This window comes from Amphimedon queenslandica, unplaced genomic scaffold (genome assembly GCF_000090795.2).
Source record: "Amphimedon queenslandica unplaced genomic scaffold, v1.1 AMPQUscaffold_13466, whole genome shotgun sequence".
In the NCBI taxonomy this organism is placed as follows: Eukaryota; Metazoa; Porifera; class Demospongiae; order Haplosclerida; family Niphatidae; genus Amphimedon; species Amphimedon queenslandica.
Window position 1 is genome coordinate 70,159 of NW_003546298.1, and position 21,240 is coordinate 91,398.

The following is a 21,240-nucleotide window of genomic DNA, read 5'->3' on the forward strand; positions in this document are numbered from 1 at the left end:
TATTGAGCATAATTAATAACCACTTGTCATTCATCAATTTAAAACAGATAAACACCTCATTTATCTACCATTACTTTAGAAGCCTGTGATAACTAGAGTCTCTTTTCTTTACTTTTCAATTTTGTAACATTATACCTGTCAATATTATGATTATGTCATAACAGGATAAGATTGAAAGGTTCTTTTTTGCTTGTCACCACCATAGATACATGATAATAGAGTGATGTCTATGTTAGTACTGTTACCACCTCTTTTGCATAATACTCTTTAACTTGCTAGTGCTACCCTGCTAGTAGGGCTCCTCCCACCAGTCCATATACTATGATTGATATATGCCAGTGGAGAGCTATAATAGGTTCTTGGAGCTGTTCCCAGTTGTCACAACCCCATGGCTGTGCTGCTGGTAGCAGCACCTACTGTAAAGCCAAAGAAGCCAGTGGAACATCTCGTTCCAGATCTATATTCGTTTTATCTATTTTCACGGCCTCGATTTTCACATGTTTCATTCTGATTGCTCTCCTACTCTTAATATCAGGAGATGTGGAACTTAATCCTGGACCTACTCTTACAGGTAAACTTACTGCTTATAACTCTGTAATGCAATTATATATATTTTTTGTACACAGACAAACCAACGAAAGATGAGTTGGTTGAGTTATTGAGTAGCTCAAAGTTCACTGCTGGTACTTGGGAACAGTTTGTTTGTTATCTTCCTAACGTGACACAAGATGTCATTGTTGGTATTAAGCAGAACGTGGAGGAGAATGAAGCCGGTCCTTTTAATTGCATTGATGCTGTAGCTCAATGTTGCCATAGTAATCCTCATTTAACATGGAGAAATATCTGTATTGCTCTATTGAGTTCCAATGAAGTTACTTTAGCACGACAAATCTTTGAAAAACATTCTAGTAAGATTTTATTTATAATAAGATTTATTAATAGAATTAATTTTCATTTCATATCAGAAACAGGTAAAAGCACATGTAAAACAATAAAGGATGTATTGAGAAGTCGCTATTGCACATTAAAAGAAGCCACAGAAAATTGCCTCCAAAAAATAGCTGACAAAATGTACAGTGAAGGTCTAATTAATAGAGAAGTTCGAAACATGCCTACCTTTGAAAAAATAGAACTTGATTTTTTGTCGCTGATTTCTGTGCACACAGAAGATGTTTCTATACTTGAAGAAAAATGTCAGTTATTTTTATTGTGTCTTGCCATTGCAGAAGGACCAGCTAGAGAGGAAGCACTTGCTCTTGCTGAAGATTGGCAACAGGAGGTGTTCAAAAGCCATCATGTATCATTTACACTGCTGTTATGCAAGAAAATGAAGCTTTCATCTGCTACAGAAATTGAGTTCAGCTCTGATCATGCGATATCCTTACAGTTTCAGAATCTCCTCAAGAAGTTTCCAGGACTAGTTAGAGATATTAGAAAGTTTTATGCAAGCAGTAAAGAATATGATGTGATTGATATTGCCCGTTGGATAGAAGAAAGTTATGAAGTGACTGGTCTTGTTCATGATGGTACAACAGTCGACGAAATTTTTAATGTTTTGCAACCTCATTATAACTTTTTGTGTATTGACCCGTTGTCTGATCTTATGGAAGAGTATCCTATCAATGATCAGAATGTGTTGTTAAAGTATTGTCAATATACCGAATGTTTAGAAAGTTTTACAGATTCTGCTAAGATAAGTGAAGTGATGACTAGTATTGAAGCTGCGTTGACTGAAGAGGATTCTAAAACTGATCCTAAAGTTGTTTTGAAGCTTTCAGGAAAGTGGACAGATAGAGCCATAAAAAATCTACAAAAACTATTGGAACACTTTTTTCCTGAAGAAGCAAAGTATCTTACAATCAAGAAAATACGAACAGGATCAATAGAGATTCATTTTTTGGCTGCGTCTTATAAAGTCATTCGTTCTCTAATTCCCAAAGCACAAGATAAAGTTTAGTTCATGCATCATTTTGGTATATTTAAACTTACCATTAACAATCAAACCATCATTGATGAGGTTGAAGACTATGCTAAATTTTGTTTCGAGGAGTCATTACTACATGCTATTGGTAGTATTGACCAAGATGAAGAATATGAGAAAATAGTCTTATTACTTTTGCAATTTGACTTGAATATTAATTATCAAAACAGTTCAGGATTCACTGCATTAATGATTGCTTCTGGAATTAAACATCTTAAGGTTGTGGACCTCTTGTTGAGTAAGAGCCCAGATATTAACATTCAAAATAGTAAAGGAATTACTGCTTTGATGATTGCTTCAGAATCTCGTTTTGGGAGTTTTCAAGTTGTTAAGCTCTTGCTAAGAAAAGGTCTCAATATTAATGTTCAAGAATATAAAGGATGGACTGCCTTGATGTTTGCTTGTCAAGATGGTTGCTATGATGTGGTTGAGCTGTTACTTAGTAAAAATCCAGATGTAGATGTTCAAAGTAATAATGGAGAAACTTCACTGATGGTTGCTTGTGATAATGGACACAGCCAAGTTGTTGAACTTTTACTGAGTAAAAATGCAGATATTAGCATTGCTACAAATTACAGCTGGACAGCATTGATGTTGAGTTGTTGTAAAGGTTATCACATAATCGTGGACCTATTACTTAAGAGAAATGCTGATATTAGTATTAAAGACAAAGAAGGATGGAATGCTCTTAATCTTGCTTGTTATCATGGGCATTACCAGGTCGTTGAAGTGTTACTCAGTAACATGAGAGCTATTGATGATCAAGATAACAATAGATGTAATATTCTTATAAACGCTCAGACCCAAGATGGATGGACTTCTTTGATGCTTGCTTGTCACAGTGGACATCATCAAATTGTGGAGCTTCTACTAAATGCTGACCCAGATATTAACATTCCAGAAAATGTAAGAGGCTGGACTGCTTTGATGATTGCTTGTGCCAATGGGCACTATCAGGTAGTTAACCTTTTATTGAGTAAGCAACCAAATATTAACAAGCAAGATAGGGATGGATGGACTGCTTTGATGCTTGCTTGCAACAATGGTCATTTTAGTGTTGTTGAACTTCTGCTAAATGAAGATATTGATCTTAGGATCAAGCACAATGATGGAAGAATGGCACTTGCATTTGTCTTACAAAAAGGCTGTGAAACACCAAATTATTTGAATATTATGGAGCAATTACTTGATAATCATCCTAGTCACATGCACCAAATCAAAAATGTCACTGTTCATTCAGTAGTACTAGCAGCTATTTATTGTAATCCTGATGCTGTGGAAATCATCATGAAGAAATGTGAAGTCTCCCAGGAGCATTACAGAGATGCTTTTGTAGCTGCTTGTTATAGTGGTGGCTCTTCAGTGATGATCTTGTTATCAAACAAAATACTGAGCTCAAGTAATGTGAGAGAGCTACTGTTAGCTGCTGCTGGAGGAGATCTAGGATTATTAGTTAGTATGTTATTTGAAGTTGGCATGAGTCCAGATACTCCATTAGCAGGTGGTATAACTCCATTGATGATAGCAGCTTCATGTGGACACATTGAAATTGTCGAGACACTGATACAAGCCGGAGCTGATGTCAGAAAAATTGATGATAATGGTTTAATGGTACTAGACATACTGCTTAACAAGGAGGAGAGTTTTCTCAAAACTGCTATTGTAGACTTGATAATTTCTACTAACAAACCAATTTCTGCTACTCAACATCAACCTGTATCTGCCTCAAAAAGTGATATATCAAGAAATATCAGTTTGATACGATCAATACCTTACCCTGAAGAAAATCCAGTTCAGTTCTGTTCAGAATTATTAATGAGTGCAGCATATAGGAAATCAGATAATGAAGATACTGCTGAAGATACACAGAATATTAGACTCAATTACTGAGAGCATAATATTTTTAGTTCTATTTTTTTGTGATTAATAACCTTTTTAGTATACCATTTGTAACAGAGCAAAATGGAGTAGATACAAAGAAAGATAGACTTTTCAACACATGAGAATTAGAAATACACCAGCTGAAAAAATTAAAATTTGGAGCCTAGTATACCCTTGTATACAAGGTACACTATTAAATCACATGAATATTATTGAGTTATACACATCTATACACAACCCTAAACTGTGTATCAATTGGAATTATTTCCACAGCTCAATATTTATTTTTAGAATTTGAAATTTTCTTTCAGATTTTTTTATTTATATGGCTGTACTAAGTTCTGCCTGGAAGTCAATTACAATTGTAAAATAATGCATATATTAATACTTCAACTGATCAATTGATTGTAAAGTTCATTTAAATTCAAGAGACTTTTTTGGCAGTAGAATGTACATTTTGAGCTGCATTATAGTACATGGTATTTAAATTGGCTAAGAGAAATTCTTCATTTGCCAGGATGTTACTGTACCATTTGTTCATTGTTTTTGTGGCACATGTGACTGAGCTGTTTTTGATAAAACTAAAATAATTTTGGAGGAAACAATCATTGCTTCAGATGGTCTGCTTGCAGGCAGGCTTTGTTGTTGTTGTTTTTACAGATGGTTTATGATTATGCCAGCTGCTCAAAAAGTAATATAAACATTATCAAAAGTGGACATTCTTGACATTATTTGTGACTGGATCCTTGAATCACACATACGGTACAATCATAATTTCTAAACCGTACTCACAAATATACTGAGAGTTAAACTGCAAGATATTGTACCTGTAATTAAAGTTACTAGCTTATTGATGGATAATAATATAACTAAAAGCAGGAGTAACAGAAAGGGTTATTTCAAAATTTAGGCATGTATGCTATAAGCAGCCATGTTTGCCACCTTTGATCTTTTAAGGCAGCATGTTGTTTGGCACAACAAGGCATCAACAAATTAAGGTAGCATGGGAAAATGTTAAAAGCAACATAATGCCTGTATGTTGGGTTTTAAAGCTATATGTATCATGCAAAGATAATTTCTATTTGCCATTCTGTGTTTTTCATTATCTAGTTGAAATTAACTAAAGCTACTGCTCATTTATTTGAAATATTGACAAGCTATATTGACAAAGTAAAAACATAAATGAATTAGCAACTGCACATAATCATAATCATGAAATGGTATGCTAATATCACACCCACTCTCTTTTATATACATACATCACATGATGATGTCTATATAAAGAGAACATGTGAATTATATTTTTTGTCTGGACACTAATATCCTCCAAGAAATATGCAAAGGATTGTATTGGTAGTTCTTACTCTTTTTCTTGTTTTTATAACCAGTAATGGTGCTGCTGTCAGTGAAGTCTACAAGAAGATTAGTCATTGCAGTGTAAGGACTTATATTCTATTGTGAGAACTCATTTTTCCTTTATGCAATAGAATGGTAACAGCTGCTCCTATGATTACAGTGTTGTTTCAAGAATAAAGGGAGGAGAAGAAAATAAAGTCACTGCAACTGTTTACGTATATTGTGAATCATGTCAGTAGTATAGCATATACACATTCAAAATACGAAAATGCTATTGCAAATGCATGCAATGTTTCAATATTATTATTGTTTTTTATATTTTAGTTGGTGAATTTAAGAGTGAGCAGGCTGTTCGCTATTGCATTAATATTAAAGACGCTGTTGCTCAAATTACTAAGCATGAAACTAAAGACACTAGTTCAGAGTAAGTTTTGAGATATTATTGTGTGAGTAAACATCAAGGGATCATTATGCATTATTTAAAATTAGATAGTAATTGAATGAAATAGACTACTATAATGTACAATTACTGGTATTTAACTGTAATTTAGCAATGTTTCTCCAGTAAAAAACTTGGACAAATGGTTCTGTTTTGCTCAAAGTTCAGAAACTGGTAAAATTTTGGGTGTGTTTCATCCTAAGGAAGAAAAAGAATGGATTGTTAATTTTAAGAAGAGCATTGCCAGCACTTTTCAAGCTAATTATAGAGGAACTCCAGTCACTACTGAAACTGATTCACAATCAAAACACAAGTCACATTACAAGTAAGATACAGTATTGTTGTTTTGCATTTCTTTACTTTTGTCTACAGGTATTTTTCTGAGGGCAATAAACAGATTCAAGAAAGAAGGATTGACTCTCGTGATGTGTCTGTTTATGCTGGAAAAGCTTCCATTGAAGATAAAGAAAAGACTCTTTACTTTCATGAGCATGATAAGCTTGAGATAGACAGCGAGAAAAGAATACAATTTTCTGAAGGGAAGTCAGTCCTTGAGCTTGGAGCAGAGGAAGAAGATAAAGCTACTGCATCAGATACTAATGATAAAGCAGTGCCTCCTCTTGGAGCTATCAGTGATTACAAGCTTAAGCTGTCTCGCTGCTATAAACCACCAAAGAAAGATGTTATTGAAAAGCTCACTGCTATAATGGCAAGTCATGAGTGTACAGCTGGGGATATTCTGGCTACTATTAATGAAGGTATAATGATAATTTATTGCTAACCTATCACTGAACATATAAATATAATTGTGCTAGAGTTACGCTAGTTATATTGTATTATTTTCTTAATTATAGGAATAAGTTATATGATTTTTTTCATTATAGTTGAGGAGGATAGAGAGGCAATGAGCGAGTTAATTGATGAATTACCATCTTTTGATGAAACCATTAAAAGAATACAGAGAGATACTGAATCGCAAACAACAAGTATATTTACAGTTAGATAGTTAGATTGATTTCTTTTTTGGTGTATAGTACAATTAATAGATAAGTGGAGAAAATTATTAGAGCTAGAGTCCAAGAATGGAGCATTACCTGGCACTAAAGCTAAATTACCACAATTACTGCAAAGACTAAATGAGGTATGTAACTGGCTTGTCTTTAAAATGCCCATGGCTCAAAAATTATTTGTCGGAATCACTTCAAGCATTCTACATCACATAAGGACATCAATATGTATCGAAAAATTTAATGAAAATTGGGGGTGATTTTAGAGCAATTTTTGGGAAAAAACCATGGGGTAGTTTTATGCTTTTTTCTAAAAATTGGAAAATTTTAAAAATGCTCATAACTCAAAAATTATTCGTCTGAATCAGCTCAAACATTTTGCGCCTAGCATAATTAAGGACATCAATATATATTTTAAAATTTAATGTCATTTGGAGGTGATTTTTGGAAAAAACCAATTTGAAAGACTTCATGCATTTTTTGCTTTTTTTCAAAAAATTTGCTACTTTTTGAAAATTAAAAAATTGATTGGATTTAGCTAAAAGTTGCTATGCAACAAAAGTACATGTATATGCATGAAAAAAATGTAACACTGCATTATTATATTTTATGTGCATATTCTATAGATTAAAACAAATAATAATTCAAGCGTTGAAAGGACATTGATATACCATTTATTAAGCTCAGTCAGCAATTTGGAATCACAAAAGGTAGACACACATTTAAATGTATCCACATAATACAATAATATTTTCTTTTTCCACTAGGCACTATTGGATATGCTAAAAGCTCACTTAAGCTCAACAGAAGTCACTAGTCTATTGGTTGAGATTGCTTTAATGCCTTCTGTGCATTCTAGTACTGTTGATTCCCTAATCAGTCAATATGAGTCTTTAAATTCAGATGATTACATTGCTAATCAACTCATACTTTCCTTGGGTACGCTCGGTCGTCATGCTAATGTGGAAGAGAAGATTGTTAGGTATTTATTAGTAAAATTAACATCTGCTGACACTCCAGAAGAGATTTCTGTTTTCATTCATGCTCTTGGGAACACAGCTTCTAAGAAAATAATCCCAATTCTTGAGCCATTTATTTCTGATGCTACCTATCAAGCACACACCATTGATGCTTTGAGAGGAGTCTCAATGGATGATGCAGTAGAAAATGAATTTACCACAGTTGTGTCAGAGTCCCTGCATCCTCAAGTAGTTCTTGAAGTGGTTGAGAGTTTAATGTTTCCATTCAAAACTTCCATTTATTCATATAAGATAAAGAAAGAACACATAGTTCGGGAAGAACTAAAGTCTGCACTGATTAAAGCAGGTATCAAATACAATGAGGATGAACTGACAGATTCTCTAAAGCGGTATTTCACTGCTATTAATGATGGGAACTCTGTGAAAATTTTGAAGCAAGGGTTAGAGTCAAGTGATGTTAATATGCATAGCCGTGGAAAGAGAAGCTCTTCCTTCTGGGCCTCTCATTCTGATTCTAATTATAACCTCATTGAATCACTATCTCAGAGAAGGAGTGACATGAAAACTTATCCTCTAAACAGAGGTTATTTGTGGGCTCAAAAGATAGGATCTTCAAAGGTGTATGCTAATATAGTAGCAGGAGGATTTGGAGGCATGGGTTATACTGGTGTCAAACTGTATGCACGAGCAAAACTTAGTCTACATGCCTGGTCAAGTACTTATTCTGGTCTTGATGTGCTATTTTCTTACTTACAAACTTTTCCTGACAATGAATCAGACAGCACTTTAACTTACAGGCATTACATAAAGATAGTGGGTTATACACTTTTGAATGATTACGACAGCACCACAGATAATTACAAGTACACTCGTTCATGGCACAAGTCTGTCCGCGTCTTCAGCACTGGTTACTCTTTCTGGATATACGTAGGTACCTTGCGACTGACTCTTTCTGGGTACATTGGTGGAACTATGAAATTTCATGCTAATATAGCTCATCTTGAAAATGACTACAATACAACAGGGGCATCACTAGCTCAGCTAACAACTGGACCTACATTTACTGTTACTGGACAAGCTGAAGCTAATGTCTTGGTGAGAGAAACTAAGAATAAACAAGAGAGAAAGAGAGAGTTTTTTTGCAATCTTTTAATTTATCTTCCTTTGAGCAGGGGGTATACAAGATAGGATTGAGTGTCTCAGCTAATATTGGCTATCACATAACACCAAAGGCATCGACCACAGTCTGTGATACACCTCCTAAAGGAGATGCTAATGCTTGCTTTGAGGTATATGGAACTAATAGTGGAGGAATCTCTCTTGGAGCTTATTGGAAAAAGAGAAGTATAAGATGTTACTGGAAATGGGGACCACGGTGCAGTGTAAGTACATTCAGTTTTAACATGCATTAATTAACAAAGGTGACAGACTAGCAGACACTTGAATTTCCTGAAAGGTCATAAATTCTTACCCTTTATTAAACCATTTTGATATGATTGTTCCTACTAGTATTAGACATTAATTATCCATAACACTTTTTGCCATAACTATATACCCCATCATTTTATATTTACAATGATGAATGATCAACAAACATACCCTGCCTCAACCCATTAAAAAGGAGAGACAATGTATGGATTTAAGTGGCCTAAGCTGTTTTCATGTCATTTTATCACATGTAGATTTATTGGTCTGGAAGAAAAAGATTCTCTCCACTCTCACGCTCATGGAACCTGAACAGTGGGAGGACGAAGCTGTATAGTCTAGTTATTGCATGATATGTGAATGCTATGGCAAACATTTTTTAAATGTTCTTTGCAATGGGAATCTGATTGGATCACCACACTGTGTCTGCAAGAATAAATGAAGTCATGCACACTCAGATATGTGATAATAGACAAATAGGTTTAGGTATTAGACATTGTTATTTTTCAATAGTTTAGATTTAATTCAACTTTTTAATAGTTTGGCATTTTTAATAGTTTAACGTTTTTAATAGTTTACCATTTTTAATAGTTTAACATTTTTCAACCTCATTATAACTTTTTCTGTATTGATTCTGATCTTATGGAAGAATGCCCCATCAATGATCAGAATGTGTTGTTAAAGTATTGTTCATATGCTTAGAAAGTTTTGCAGATTCTGCTAAGATTAAAGTAATGACTAGTATTGAAGCTGTGTTGACTAAAGAGGGTTCTAAAACTGATCCTGAAGTTGCTTTGAAGCTTTTGGGAAAGTGGACAAATAGAACCATGAAAAATCTTTTAAAAATTAATAGAACACTTTTTTCCTGAAGAAGCAAAGTACTTTACAATTAAAAAGTATAAATATTATCAATAGAAATTAATTTTCTGGCTACCTCCTTTAATTGCTAAAGCTCAGTTCATGCATCATTTTGGTAGCAGCTACTTCAAAGTAATAATGGAGAAACTGCACTGATGGTTGCTTGCAATAATCAACATTGTCAAGTTGTTGAATTTTTACTTAGTAAAAATCCTGATATTAATATTTGTACAAATTATGGCTGGACAGCTTTGATGTTAAGTTGCTCTAAAGGTTATCATATAATTGTGGACCTTTTACTTAAAATGAATGCTGATATTAGTATTAAAGACAAAGATGAATGGAATGCTTTTAACCTTGCTTGTTATCATGGACATTACCAGGTTGTTGAAGTGTTACTCAGTCACATCAGAGCTATTGATGATCAAGATAACAATGAACGTAATATTCCAATGAACACTCAGACCCAAAATGGATGGACTTCTTTGATGCTTGCTTGTCACAGTGGACATCATCAACTTGTGGAGCTCCTACTAAATGCTGAACCAGATATTAACATTCCAGAAAATGTAAGGGGGTTTTTGAAGAAAATCCAGTTCCACAATCCATTCAGAATTATTGAGTGCTGCATATAGGAAATCAGGTAATGGAGATAAAGATTACACTCAAGATACACAGAATGTTAGACACAATTACTGAGAGCATAACATTTCTAGTTTTAATTTTTTGTGATCAATGACCTTTTTATTATACCATTTTTAAAGTCAAATGGAGCAGATAGGAAGAGTAATAGCTAGCAGACTTGTTCATACACGAGAATTAGTAATACATGTACCTGCTAAAAAATTAAATTTGGAGCTCCTAACCATGATTGGCTATATACCCTTTTACACAAGGTGCACTATTGAATCATTTAGTGTCATTGAGTTATACACATAATATGCACAACCCTAAACTGTCTGTTAATTAGAATTATTTAAACAATATCATGAATAGTTCCCTTTGATGTTTATGTGTTAATGAGCAATTAAAATGGTATAACCTCCCTGGTCCAATGTAACCAAAAAATTCATTTTGAACATAGTTGAAATTATTTTGCAAGGAAACATTAAATCAGCAATTATTGTCAGCTGCCAGACGGTGATCTCTATCAGCACGTGGCTTCTTAACTCTTCTGGATTGAGTGCTAGCTCTTCCTCGACAGGCACTTCTATGAGCTCTTTTGGTCAGTCTTCTTCTAGCAAACCTCACTTCTCTCTCTTTAGGAGTCTCAGTGTCCCTATGAGCTCTGGATTTACTGCCAACAATTGCAGCCATGAGTGTATCCTGACCTACAATACCTCTTTTCCATTAAATGTACAAAAATATGGTTATGCTTAGCTCCTGTAACACTGTAAGTGTCTGAAAATTAGCATTGGATTATGCATGTACACATACATCTAAAATAGTTTTTTTAATGGTGTGGCACAATCTTAATGATTGCATTTTATATACAGTGACTTATCCATGCAACAAATGTGCTCAACTTATTATCCAGTCTTTTATGAGTTGTGTCTATTACACGAATACCGTAGATCAGGAAATTAGTGTGGAACAAAATTTTTGTGTTTTAAAGTTGTGCTGTGATTTAATTTTTACTAAATAAGACTATGTTATGTATTATTGAATGTGGCATGTAATTATATGGGTAATCTAATTTTTGCAAAATTCTAATCCAGTAAAATTAAAATCACAGTAAAAATTTCTAGATAGACGGTAATTAAGTGGCAGTGCGATGGCTCAGAGACCTCTCACAAACTGGGATATCATGCCAATGGGTCAATCCCTCTAATTAGTGTTTTAAATATTGCTGTTGTGTAGAGAGTATCTTCCAATAAATGACATTGACATGGATTTTAAAAGAATGCATCCAGCTCTTTTTGATGGGTCAAGTGCTTCATCAAAACTATAGTAATAGTATTAATTAAAACCCTAATTGACTTATTATTTATTTTGCTATTTGTAGACTAGAAAATCTGGTGAGACTACCTTTTCAATTTTAAGCATTAATTGTATAGAAATTATATTGCATGCAATTTTACATTATTTTTAATTTATTTCTGGTTTGGTATAGTTTACATTGCAACATTTGCATTATACGGTACATATAACAACACCAAAAATTAAATATAACAATTCTAAAATCAATTAATCAATAATAATATGAATATCACAATCATATTAATATAGTACCACATTGCATATTCTTGAAAACACTATAGCAACACGTACAATATTAATACATAGATAGTAAAGTAAATGATAATAATGATTAATATGATCCAATAAATTTGAATAATGCATTAATATCAATAACAGTAATGATAGCATCAAAAGTAATAGTAACAACAATAGTGGTATAGTAACTACAACTAAAATATTAATTACCTACTGTATCACACTATTAATCAAATCGTAGACCTTTTCAGCTTGTTTAGTTATATCAGAAGCTTGATGAAGACTATACTTATCAACTGGTGCATTTGGTCTGTTGTGTCTATTAGGATAACGTGTATCTAAGTAATATTGCTCCATATTAGATACTAAATTATTTAGTTGTGATAGCGATCCTTCACATGAACTAAGAGCTCTTGCATGAACAATCAATTCGTGACGTTTAAGATAAATCTCATTCAATCCCAATAAGGCATACATACCAGCCTTAAGTGCCTTTTCCATCACCTGGTGAGCCATAAATATGACTTGAGATGAGACTTCTTCTTTAGATGACGAGAATAAATCGTTCATAGCTTGTAGATCAGACTTTGCCTGTCTCATCCAACGCTTAGCCTCAATCATATCAACTTGAGGCTGAAAACTAAAAAAACTTCCACTATCTTGTGTTGTATGGCTCTGTTGAGATCTACTAAAATTATTGCCACCAAAACTGCTTCCTCCTTCTCCCCCTCCTCCTCCCCTTCCACTATGTCCATATCTTCTATTGCGTGCACTTTTATCCCACTGGTTAAAATTTGACTCCCATTGAGATCTAAAGCTAGTTCCTGTATGGTGACTATAATACTGAGTAACATCACGATCAAGCAATGGGAGATTGTTCTCCAGACGATTGAGCTGACACTTTAAAAATTTGAAAACCTCTTCATAAATACTCACTTTAGATGGTTCAGCTTTATCAGGATGATATAGCAGATACAAACGCCTCACCCCTCTTCTCCTTTCAGCATCTGGTAGACTCCACAATAGCCTAAGCTGCTCACATACTTCCTTCTTTAGCCTGTATACTTCATTATCTTTAGTTTCAGCCTTTGCTTCACTAGTATCTTGGTGAATCCCACTATGTGGAAGTGGAACTCTTTCTTGATGATGATTAGGAGACACTGGTGCCTCTCGACGTACAAGCTTATACAGGCAAGAAATAGATACAGTTTCTTCATGGATTTCATCTTTATTATCAATCTGAATGACAAATTTCCTTAAGAAATGATTATTGACATCTTCTTGCTGTACTTCATGAAGTATGATGGCCCAAATAAAATCATCATCACGTCTTTCATACCCAACCCACTCTTGAGGACGAAATATGTGATTAACATTGTGATCGAGAAATGACTTCCAGTGCATTGTCATACTTTGCCCAGGCTCTGGCTTGCTATCATCAGCACTGATTAAATACTCATCTATATTGACATCCTGATCATATTCTTCCATAACTGATTTGAAATCTTCTTCACTCTGAACATCAAGAAGTTTAAACATTAATTCGTTTAATTCTTTCAATTTTATTGCTTCATTGCTTACAACTTGTGCCAATACATTACAAAGTTCATGAGCAAAACTTTTTCGTAATTTTACACTGATAGTACTAGTAGCTTCATCACTGCTATACAAAGTGTAGTTTTGATCCTCATCACATATAAAAAGAAACTGGGCTTTAAGTATACCAACTTTGATTGAATTAATCATTACACATGCAGTGAAGTCAGTGACTGTTTTACATTGAAGATTTTTAATAAAATTAACCATTAAAGCAGCATTTGGTTCTGACAGATCTGGTAAAACTTTTAAAATTATTTTTGTGAGACCATCACAATAAACTGAAATTGAGCAAAGGTTTGTTAGGCAATTAAGCCTTTCACATAAATTGCTATGGGACAGTGATATAATACCTGATTCTAGCTTATTGTGACTAACAGAAGATAGACTCTTTGGAGATAATTTTCTTGGTAACTTGCAGCACAGTTCTTTCTCTAAGACATCATCTGCTCTTAATAAAAAACTGCTCTTAATACTAAATAGTTTAAACTGTGACTCAGAGAAATCCCACTCAGATTTATGGCTGTAATATACCTTTCTATCACGATAAACGAGCTTTGTTGATAAAACTAATTCATCATCAATTGATGGGAGATACAAAGGTTCCAGTATTTTTTCAGTTTCTTGTGTCACATCTTTTAATAAATCAGAAAGTGCTTGCATTGCATTTCTTACTAATTCTTCATCGTTGGGATTACTAATAACTTTACATTGTTGATGGAGCCTCTCTAGCATATACTGTATATGCTTTAGTTCCACACTATATGTTACTCCTGCTTCTGACAATGCAAACGACAAATAATGCAAACTGACTGGCAATGCATTAATGTAAGGACAAAATCTTGTGCTTTTTTCAGATCCTGATGAATTAATAGTCATAACAACTTGCAATGAATTTACAAGTACAGGCTTGCTAACTTCACGACCATTATTAGGTTCAGCACTGACTGGAATAAAGGGAACTAAAGACAGTTCCTTTAACAGACTTTTGTCATGATTATAAATGAATGTTATGTTGTCTTTAATAACTTCTATTACAGATGCACTATCACTAATTCTTGATACAGTATACGTTGACATTAATTCAAAGTCAGCCAAATGAGACCTTGAAATGTTTTCAACGTTTTTAAAAACATCTGTTGCAGAAGGTTCAGTAACTACTCTTAATTGATTTAGTACCTTGTTTTCAGCTACAGACATGCAACATGCTGGTAGTTGTATAACTGGTTTGACAGTCCATAGAAGCGAAGCATTTAGTTCATCAAACCTAACAGCTCCATTAAAACAAGTAAAGCCAGTATTATTGGGTGGCGGAGCAATCCATGACAATAGACTCAAATCAGCAGTACAAACAAAAGGAATTTCACAAATTGTAGACAATAATGTGGGTGACTTATGGATATCAGTAGCTTTAGTTGAGAATAGATATTCCACAAGCACACTAGAGGTATCTTTGCAATGATTTTTTGATACTTCATCACAAAATTCTATAAATTCCTCTGGTGTTACTTTAGTACAAAGACCAATAAATTTTAAGAAATCAAGCCATTCCTTTTTTCTATATTCTTCAACAAGAAAATTAAACTTGTCAGGAAATGAATTGAATATGTCCACAGTATGGTCGACAAAATGATTAACAGGATAAAGTTTATCATCATTTGAATGAGAAACTAAGAATGGCAAATTCTTTGCACAGTTAACAAACTTTGCAGCTTTTTCACTCTGTTCACCTGTCATTTTTAAAGCATGTTTTAAATTGGGAAAAAGACTCTTTCTTATGTATTCCATGTGACACATTCGTTCATCAAAATCTAATTTGTCAAATACTGGAAAAATTATGTTACAGTACACTTCAGTAGGTGACAACTCCTGACCAAGAAGAAAAAAATTATTTGGGCATAGGCATTTCCAAGATCCATCTCTTTCCAAGAAGACAATTCTGTCAATAGGTGCCCACTTATCATGTGCTTCTAGTGGGAATTGAGGATCATCAGGCCAAAGACAAACATGTTTTTCAACTAACTTTGTGACTGTTCCATTAATACTTTTGAACAAAGGGAGGCATAGGATCTTGTCTAAGATCTCCTTGTCATTATAAAATGATGTTTTGTTGAGATATGACGTTATGATCTGAATTTGTGAGTCATTTAGTGTTGTAACTTTTTGGGTAAAGCAAAGCTCATCTTGTCTGCATACATGAAAGATGACATTCAAAATACAATCATATTGTGTCATACTAGGACAAAAATTAATTATTGCCTGAGGATATCCTTCAGATATAAGTATAGGGACATTTAAACCCTCTAAAATATTAAAAGCATCATCTTTCATACCTGGTTCAACAACTGGCAATATATCAGATGAACTACTGTAGAGTTTATTATTCCTAGCTGGTAACAAGGCCCACTCCTGAACAATTTCATTCTGATAAACAATGAAGTAGTCATCTGTTGTAATGCATTCCCATAATTCCTTTAAAGTACAACCATCAATGACATTGCTGGGTGCTTCGTCTCCTTTCAATTTTGACGGTAAATTATCATCAAGTATTTTTGATATATGACTGAATAAACTGCTGCTACTTATACTGAGGAAATAGTACCGTGAAAGAGATACATTGAAGAGTTCTGGATGCAAGAACTTATCTTTACTATCAGAGAAAAGTGAGGAATAACTACTAAAAAGAACTTGGTCATTCTCATTAAAATTTCTAAGAATATCATCAGATGTGAGCAAAAGCGGATAGCCAATAGGAGATTTTGGAAACTCAGATGAATTACATAGAATGTATTTAAGAAAATCTTGAAAGCATTGAATAGTTTGAAATGGACTTTCCTGTAGCTTAACTGGTACACCAGATGTCAAAATCAAAGAATAAAAATTAGTATAAAAGGAAAATACAGACACTGGACTTACTACTGGAGGATCAAATACTTCTTTAAAGTTTTGATAGATATTATGAGGTGCACAAGTTACTGACATCTGAATTTTATTCACAACAGGTAATATACTCTTAACATACTCAGGCTGAAAGTATACTTGGGTAAATCCGTTATCACTTTTTAATGGACACCACTCCATTTTTACCTTGCTTTGTGACGTCTTAACTTCAATTGCCAGAACAGATATATTATGATTATAAAGATGTTGCACTACATTAAGAGCTAATGTATGCCAGTCACCCTCTAATCTTCCACTATCACCACCTTTATCAAACAGAGGAAAAAGATCATAATAACTGTTAACAAGGGAAGAAACATCTTGGGAAGAGTAACTTTCAGATTCAGATATAAAATAGGATCTAGCTTTATCTAACAGCAATGCATAACAGGATGCTATAGCTTGTAAGATGAATCTGTTCCATTTTATCTTATCGTCTTCCTTGTCTCCATTCCAAAGTGAACGACGATTGTTATTTAGAGCAAACTGACCATTAACATGTACAGGAAGATTTGTAAATACGGGCAATGGCAAAAAGCAAAAAACACGACCTTGTATATGAGTATCTCCATCTAAAGGAGCTGCAATGCCATACTTTGGCTGAACTCTATCATTACCAACTCCATTTTGAATGAGCCATCTTTTAGTAACTTCTTCATTATGAGGCTTCAGAATACTAAGCTGTATTGGATATGTCACAATGAATGGCTTTTTGCTACTTTTGAAAGAAAGCAGTTTCTGATGGAATCCTTCTCTCTGTTGTTGGTCTTCTTGTGAAATATTTATTTCATAGCTTAGCTTTAATGAACTATGTCTATCATCGATGATATAGAAGCTAAATTGTTTGATGTGGTTCAAAAATAGAAGAGCATCTTCAATTTCATTTACCCACTCAGTGAGCTTCCTTTCTATTACACTGACAGAAAGGTGAGTTGTTTTGTCTAACAATTCAGTTGATTCAAATCCACTTTGTGTTCGCAATGGGAATCTAAAGAGAGTACCAGTTGTTAAATTATCAGGCAAATGAATGTTAGATGGTGAAATCCGAAGAAAGCTGGATTGAAGATCACTCATAATTTCTAGAAAATAATCATCAATGTTATATTGTCTTCCAGGACAGGAGTAATCTGCTTCTGGTACATATTTACAGTGTGGGTCAAATACACAAAGTGTGTTTCCTCTAGTAATAAAACTAGGACAGTCAGTGAGGTGATACACAACATTGAAACCAATACCAAACTGACCAATTGATTCATCATCATCACGCTTAGAACCAAGACCCAACTTCTGAATACCTTCCAAATCAACATCACTAAATTCCTTATCATTCCATACCAGTAGGGCAGGTCCTTGTAATTCTTTTCCCCATGTTTCTGATGGTACTGTTTCATTCCCATGCTGTCTTTTGTCAAGTATTATTCGTATTTTAGTAGCTTTAGCATCATCAGCATTTTGCAGTAGTTCTTTAAGAAATGTTGCATCCAGTGGATATTCTTGCAGTATATTCCTAATGCGCCGAGTAAGTTCTTCCTTTTGACCAAAAGGAACCCCAAGAAAACTTTGTTGTGAGTGATGGGCAAATTTATTCAAAAACCTACTACGAATGGGCTTAACACCAAGTGTCAGTGCTACTCCTCGAGTTAGTTTATCGTGCACATAAAAGCTCTCATCGTCTGGTGGTAGCCATGGTGAATCATTAAAGGACAATTGGCTTACATATCGAAGAGTAAAAGAATTATCAATAAGTATAATATCTCCATTGTAGTTTGAAACTTGAGATGAATCATTGGTCATTGAATTTAACCCTAAAATCATGCTCAAAGCAATATTTTGATTCCTTTTTGGTATTTTATGAGATGCAAAATCTTTATACATTGCCTCAAAAGCTACCAATATGTCGTCATAGTTAAAAGTTGTCTTAATATCAAGGCACTTTAAAAGTTTATCTTTTTCAGAAAGCATTGATGGCAGCTTGTAAAGATAAGGGCCATCATTATGTTTCCAGTTAACAGCTACATCCCGTGGACAAACAAAAGCTTTACCTGTCCATATAAATGGTTTATTGTAATACCTTGATAATGACTGAGATTGCACATTATCAAGTGATTCATCCAAAAAAGCATATATTTTGTGACACATTTTATCAATAAGTTCATAATGACCATTAGATGCAGGTGGTTTAAATGAACAAATCAAGGTATTGAAGTGTTCCAGAACTTCATCAAATGATGGCTTAGTAGCAATTTCCAATAACTTCATCACCCTTGATCTTACAGTGCCGCAACCTCCATCACTGACAGAATCAGTATTAAGTATTGCTCTTTGAGAGCCAACTATGAAAGCAGTGTCTATTGCTTTACTACGTGAATCACAAATTAATTCATTAGGAGACAGTAGCATGTGACCCTCACCCTTCCAATGTATGAAGTAATCTTCAGGCTTTGGTAAGACAGGTAAAAATCGCATCTTTTTCAACTCATCAGGAATGGGAGATGTGATATACTGCAATATAGCTTTTACTCTTTTCATTGCTTTACTTTTGTCAATAACAATGATTGATTCAATTGTTTTAGCACTTTTAATAATTATGTCCATTGATAGTTTCTCTGACATCATTCCAAACTCAAATAATATGGGACGTACTAAATTATTTTGATAGAAGCTTAATAATGGAAACATGGCATCATCAGGATCAAATATGTCTTCAAATACAACTGGATCAATTAGTTGGTTGGCTACCTTTAAGTTTATGCCATTAGGAGAGCATGGAATGCATGGAAATTTTTTTATTTTGCTTTTAACATTCTTATATTCATTTGAATTTATTTGCTCTGACATGGCAATAGCCAATAACATACAGAAAATAACTTCATTGCGAATTTGTATTTGTGCATTAAATGATGCTATATTGGATAAAAAGCAGCTAGTAAACTCATTTTCATTAAGAACATGTAGGCTATCATTCAAGTTCTGTAACTGCTGCATATGGTCAGGTGGTAAGGAAACTACTGGTAATTGAAGAATAGAAAGAGCTTCTTCAGGAAAGGAGCACTTACCAGCTATTGAGAATAATGGTGAAGGAATAAAACAAGACTGCTCTAGTGTCTGCCATTTATTTAAAGAAGCCGAGTAGAAGAGCTTTTGTTCTGATAGTATATTAATCAAAGGTTTAACAAGAGAGACATATGGATATTTCATACGCTTAGCAAGAGGCCACAAAAAGTAAAACTCATAGTTAAGTAAAGTTCCTGAGCAGTGCATTGCTTGCAATTTTTGAAGTAATTTGCAATAAGCTTTTGGTATAGTTTTTTCCATTAAGTTTTTGTTCCATTGTACTCTAGAATCAGTAACTGTATCTGATGAAACTTCAGTCCAAATACCACTTCTGTTACTCATTACAGCAAAATTAGCACTGACATGTACTGGTAAGCCAGTACTAGGCATTGCTAGTGGCAAAAAACAGAATGCGGCTCCTTCTACTTCTTTACATTTGTAAAAACCCAAGTTTCCTTCATCAAGTTGACATGCGACAGAGGCCACAGCTGGTTTTGTGATATTCTGGTGTTGCCACTGCCCTTCTTGACTAGCTATTAACCAATGTTCAGTACTGCTTTCAATACAAGGTGACTTGATCACAACTTTCTGAAAATCATTACTATTACTACTACTAATATCAATAGACACATGGGTAATTTCCTCATTGTCCCTCCGTGAACTGAAGGTGATGTGCTTCATGTGCTGCAAAAATAGCAATAATTTAGAGCCACAATCAACTAAATCTCTCTTCATGTGCTCTACAATATGTTCATCATAAACTTTAGAACTAATCTGACTCATACTTGTTCTAAAAGGAAACCTAAACATTGTCCCTTTATAATTTGATGATGATTTGAAGCCGAATAAACCTTCATAAGGCACCAAATCCTGACAATTAGAAAAAATTCTTGACTGCTGGTACTTAATTTTTTTACCAGGTTTGCTCTGATCATGGACTACACCTTTAAGGTATTTAAGCGTTGGATCGAATATGTACAACCACTCACCACTAACAAAAGAAGGTACATCAGTGATGTGATACACTGAGCAAAAACCAACACCAAATTTACCAATTTTAAGTGGCTGGTTAGCTTTAGTAGCACCAGCCAGTTTGGTTATGTTTTCAAAGTCTTCCTTGGTGAATGTGCTGTCATTGTGGACAATCAGTGCTGGTCCATGGCTTTCTGCCATTCCTTTAAATAACAGCTTCTGCGTTGAATATGTTCGACTGTCATATAATATATTGACTTTAGTTGCCCCAGCATCATCAGCATTTTGAATCATCTCCTTTATAATAGTAATATCATCTTTGTATTCTTTCAAGATGTTACAAAGTCGTGTTGTTAATGGTTCATGTTGACCAGCATCATCAAATACATCCTCAGTGATATTAAGATGATCACTGAGTGGAGTTATTCCTAATATGGGGACCAAATAAGTCACTTTAGGATGTATTAGGTTATATTCTTTATCTGAAGCATTGGCAATATCACGAAGCATTTCATTGTCTGTATAAGATACATC

General features: G+C 34.0%; 2 protein-coding genes across 2 annotated transcripts; one reads left to right on the top strand and one right to left on the bottom strand.

Moving 5' to 3' along the window:
* Positions 1 to 634: 634 nt before the first annotated feature.
* LOC105312201 (ankyrin repeat domain-containing protein 17-like) lies at positions 635 to 4,009 on the top strand. Its single transcript, XM_019994742.1, has 2 exons — positions 635 to 908; positions 966 to 4,009. Exon 2 carries the CDS (start codon positions 1,961 to 1,963, stop codon positions 3,869 to 3,871), a length of 1,911 nt encoding a protein of 636 aa, XP_019850301.1. The 5' UTR covers positions 635 to 908; positions 966 to 1,960; the 3' UTR covers positions 3,872 to 4,009.
* An 8,345-nt stretch (positions 4,010 to 12,354) lies between these two features.
* On the bottom strand, positions 12,355 to 21,233 carry LOC100637706 (sacsin-like). The gene has a single exon (XM_019994766.1). The coding sequence runs from the start codon at positions 21,214 to 21,216 to the stop codon at positions 12,355 to 12,357; it is 8,862 nt and encodes a 2,953-aa protein (XP_019850325.1). The 5' UTR covers positions 21,217 to 21,233.
* Between the last annotated feature and the right edge of the window lie 7 nt (positions 21,234 to 21,240).